Source organism: Babylonia areolata, chromosome 27 (assembly GCF_041734735.1).
Source record: "Babylonia areolata isolate BAREFJ2019XMU chromosome 27, ASM4173473v1, whole genome shotgun sequence".
NCBI lineage: Eukaryota > Metazoa > Mollusca > Gastropoda > Neogastropoda > Buccinidae > Babylonia > Babylonia areolata.
In genome coordinates, this window is record NC_134902.1 from 25,624,725 (window position 1) to 25,629,724 (window position 5,000).

A 5,000-nucleotide genomic window follows, 5' to 3' on the forward strand; every position below is an offset into this window, starting at 1 on the left:
AAAGACTCAAGTCTGTGTAATGCAATCATTTACTGTAAACAAATTACCTTTTCTTGATGACAGAAAATACGCACGTGAACATGAGAAGCAGTTCATTTATTCCAGATAATTACATTCTTTGTTATTTCGACACAGTGCATTGCATACACCAACCAGTCACATACTCATGCCTGTCTATATGCAAACACACACACACACACACACACACACACACACACACACACACACACACGCCAATACCTATCTCAGAACATTTTTCATATCATTCGAACTAAAATATCCACTGTTCTTATTTGATGTAAACAGTTCTGTTACTTGACGTAATTCTTCTTCATTTTTGACTGAATATGTGCTGTATTCATTTGACGTAGCTTCTCTTGCTGTAGTCTCTTTCTTATTCGACGTAATCAAGAATCAAGAAAAATGAATTGCCCGCCACTGTTTGAAGTCAACTGACCCTATTGCTTAGGTGCATAAACAAGCAATTTAATCCCCGCACATGGGACCTCGGTTTATCGTCTCATCCGAATGACTAGCGTCCAGACCACCACTCAAGGTCTAGTGGAAGGGGAGAAAAATACCGGCGGTTGAGCCGTGAATCGAACCAGTGCGCTCAGATTCTCTCGATTCCTAGGTGGACGCGTTACCTTTAGGCCATCACTATCAATAGAACATCTCGTATAGCTACACTTTCCTTCGTATCTTTATGTATTATTTTGATTTCAGAGACTGAGACCCCTGCTTTTAATGATTTCATGAAGATTGAAAACTAACTTTTTTTTTACTTTTTTTTGGGGGGTGGGGGTTAGGGGGTACGTTTAAGGATAAAAAAGATATTTTTGATTTTATCAAATCCTGGACATTCTGTTACAAAATAAAACTCCCTCATCTCTCGTTATACCTATACCATAGTTTCGACAAATGCCGTAAGTCCCGTGGGGTATTATTCTAATGTGTAGCATTACAGCTGGTAGCTTTGTGAATATCAATATAAACAGAAATGAATGCATGACATTGTCTACATAGCTGAAAATATACTTATCTCGACAAAAGTTTTGTGGGAGAAACATCATAAACCAGTCTTGGTTTCACCTCTCACCTTAAAAACGTACTTGCGCCGGAAGGGTTAAGGGTCAGTAGGTGTGGGGCTTGAGTTTAACTCACTCAGTACGGCCAGTCCTCTCTTCTCCTCTACACAGACCCCTCGGATGTCCAGTGGGTGTCTGAATGACCCAACCTTTAGCTTCCGTCGTCAGAAGTGTGGTATTATATGTCAACATTCACCTCTTCAGTATAAGAGCCTTCCGCTTGCAATATTTTGATGATGGTAATTGGGGAGAAACGCTGTTAACGTCGTCTCTTTCGCCGTTCGTATGGAGAGAGTTAAAATGATTCGTCACAAGTGCACTTCGGTCCACCAAAGGGAGATCAGCGTGTAAAGCCAGCAACAACTGTTTCGCACTGTGGACTGCTCATCGGGCCTGCTAGCTTACTTGCTCCTGACTGTTGATCGAAGAAAAAGCATTCCCATTTTACTAATCGATGATAATCTTTCCATAATTTCGTAGGGATCCCTCTCTTCTTCAGAATATGTCTCTCGGAAAAGCACCATGAGCATACACCGAAGAAGAAAAAAAAGTAAACAACGGAAAATTCCAAACTATCTTAAAGTGAAAAAAACAAAACAAAACAACAACAACAACAAAACAAACAAGAGAGGCAAGGCCTTCAAGACTCACTTGTTATACAACTAAAAAAAAAAAAAAAAAAAAATCAAAGCTTTTTATGTATTGAGTATAATTTCAAAATGTAATGTTTAAGATGAGAAAGATAAGTCCCCAAGCATTAATTACAGAGTAATTTCCCTTTTTTACTATCTGCACTAAAACGTTTGCAAAATGAATAAAACTTCCATGCTTAGCAAAAGAAGTTCCTGTTTGAACAAAAAATGATAATAATGACTGCTCTTGTTGTTGGGTCAGAATATCATATCAAAGTGCCAAGTTTAGAGAATATAAAAAATATAAATATAACAGTAAATGCAATTTGCATATAATTAGGCTTCTTTTTTTTCTTTTTTTTTTTTTGGTGCCCATCCCAGAGGTGCAATATTGTTTTAAACAAGATGACTGGAAAGAACTGAATTTTTCCTATATTTATGCCTAATTTGGTGTCAACTGACAAAGTATTTGCAGAGAAAATGTCAATATTAAAGTTTACCATAGACACACAGACACACACACAGACAACCGAACACCGGGTTAAAACATAGACTCACTTTGTTTACACAAGTGAGTCAACAAACAAAAACCAAAACCAAAGAGAGAGAGAGAGAAACGGAGACCAGATACAGCTTATGGAGACCAGTAACAAGGGATGAATATATATGAAGTAAACATTTGCTGTTATTCTGTTGATACAGGGTCCATAAAAAGTTAGGAATCACTTTAAAAAAAAAAAAAAAGCAGGTATGTTTATATTAAAAATGTTTTAAAAAAATCGTGTGATTATTTTTTTAACTATGTCACACTCACAGTCTCCAAGCTGTCGTTAACCTTTTTTTCGTGAACCTTGCTGCCTACTGAGTAAACATCTGCTTCTATTCTATTGACAGATGTGTTGTTTTCCGCTTGTTACATATTCATGATTTTAAAAAAATATATCTTTGGAATGTGCGACAGCCTAAAAAATTACAATGGTATAAACATATTGGAATTGCTACAAATTAATATTGAGAACAAATATTTTCAAAAATACTCTTGCCAGTTTAGACAGCAGCATCATGCAAAGAAAGGTTTAGAGATCTAGCTTTAGTTCTTGTTGAGCAATCTCAAGGTAGATAAGGATGCGTTGTCGAGGCAAAAAAACAACAACAACAACAACAACAACAAAAAGAACAAAAAACAAACAAAAAACAAAACAAAAAAACAACAACAAACAATCAAACAAACAAACCGAACAAACAACCAAACAAAAACAACAACAATGACAACAAAAGGAAAAAAAAATGCATCGAAATTGAACAAAACAAAACACTTCAAGTACTCAGTGAGCAGTTTTTATTGGTAATTAACAACATCTTTACACACACATAGAATAATTACGCATATATTTAGAAGAAGTGTACAAGCGTTAAAATCCATCAAAAACATAAATCATGGGGAAAAAATCATCATTTTGATCATTCTCGGCTTTGTCAGACATATCTGGCATTAAATTGAAAAAAGAAAGTCCCAAGAGAAGATGGAAAGGAATCGTAGGCAGAAATACATATCCACCGATCTGCCATCTGATATATTGAAGCCATGGTCACCTTCGAATCCCAAGGTATCACTATCAGTATTAGTAGCTCAAAGAGGCGTCACTGCGTTCGGACAAAGTAACGCGTTCGGCCTAGAGGTAACGCGTCCGCCTAGGAAGCGAGGGAATCTGAGCGCGCTGGTTCGAATCACGGCTCAGCCGCCGATATTTTCTTCCCCTCCACTAGACCTTGAGTGGTGGTCTGGACGCTAGTCATTCGGAAGAGACGATAAACCGAGGTCCAGTATGCAGCATGCACTTAGCGCACGTAAAAGAACCCACGGCAACAAAACGGTTGTTCCTGGCAAAATTCGATAGAAAAATCCACTTCGATAGGAAAAACAAATAAAACTGCACGCAGGAAAAAATACAAAAAAAATGGGTGGCGCTGTAGTGTAGCGACGCGCTCTCCCTGGAGAGAGCAGCCCGAATTTCACACAGAGAAATATGTTGTGATAAAATGAAAATGAAAAATACGCTACACCACATCTGCCAAGCAGATGCCTGACCAGCAGCGTAACCCAACGCGCTTAGTCAGGCCTTGAGAGAGAGAGAGAAAAAAAAAAAAATTAAAAAACAACAACAAACAACTACTTAAAAAAAAAATAAAAAAAAAAATTGGAAGGACTTATACAGTTCATGCTTCTTCTCTGAAGACCTTGTACCGTCCAGCTCTCCCTAAAGTTTCCTATCACAGGCCTGGTCGTCGGCTGCCTCACTGGGTGATGCTGTAGATGGCCATGGCTAAGTCTCCACCACACTTCTCTGCCTTCTTTCCAGAGCAGGCAGTGCTGCAGTACATGGCAGACACCTGATGCTCGTTGCTGTCACCACCACAGCGACACTCCACGCCGTTCTTCAGGCCTGCGTACCGGTAGTTGAAGGCTCGGCATCTGCGGGAGTTGTGGATGGAAAGAGAGAATGAATGAATGAATTGAATGGGTGGGTGGATGGATGGATGGATGATTTGAACCGAATGAATGAATAAGTGGATGGATGGATGGATGAATGAATGAATGAATGAATGAGTGGATGGATGAATTGGCGAATGAATGAATGAATGAATGAATGTTTGAACGAGTGAGATGAATGAGTTGGGGTTTTTTTTCTTTCTTGCAGCCAGGCAAACAGACAACCACACACACACACACACACACACACACACACACACAAAAAAAAAAACAACAACAAAAAAACACTCACATACCCATCCCCCTCACCCTAACACCCCCTACCCTCGAAACACACACACACACACACACACACACACACACACACACACACACACACACACAACGAAATGAAAAGACACAAAGAGAAGAAAGATAAAAAACAAAACATTTTTTTTTGTGTGTGGATGATTCCTACCTGTCCAGACAAATCTGCACTGTCATGCTTTTGTACAGGAACTGCTCAGCGTAAGGCAGAATAGGGGCATTTGGGATGTCCAGGAAACAACCCATGTACCGTCCTTTGGCAGGTGCTACGTCACAAAAGATCAGAACAGGGTTCATTCATTTATTTGTTTGTTTGTTTATTCATCTCTCTCTCTCTCTCTCTCTCTCTCTCTCTCTCTCTCTCTCTCTCTCTCTCTCTCTCTCTCTCTCCTGTGTTAATGTTTATTTTTCGTTGGGAATTGCCCATGAAATTGTGAACCCCATGTCATTATGGCATTTATGCTGATGACATTAAACAGTTTC

The 5,000-nt window shown here is 39.0% G+C and overlaps 1 protein-coding gene across 1 annotated transcript in view; it reads right to left on the reverse strand.

Moving 5' to 3' along the window:
• Positions 1-4,015: 4,015 nt before the first annotated feature.
• Positions 4,016-5,000, reverse strand: part of LOC143301036 (cell surface hyaluronidase CEMIP2-like) — a 34,552-nt gene continuing 33,567 nt past the window's right edge. Inside the window, exons 23-24 of the mRNA XM_076615038.1 lie at positions 4,669-4,783; positions 4,016-4,193 (exon numbers count right to left, since the gene is read on the reverse strand). Coding sequence (XP_076471153.1) covers positions 4,016-4,193; positions 4,669-4,783 — 293 coding nt within the window. The remainder of the gene's footprint in view (positions 4,194-4,668; positions 4,784-5,000) is intronic.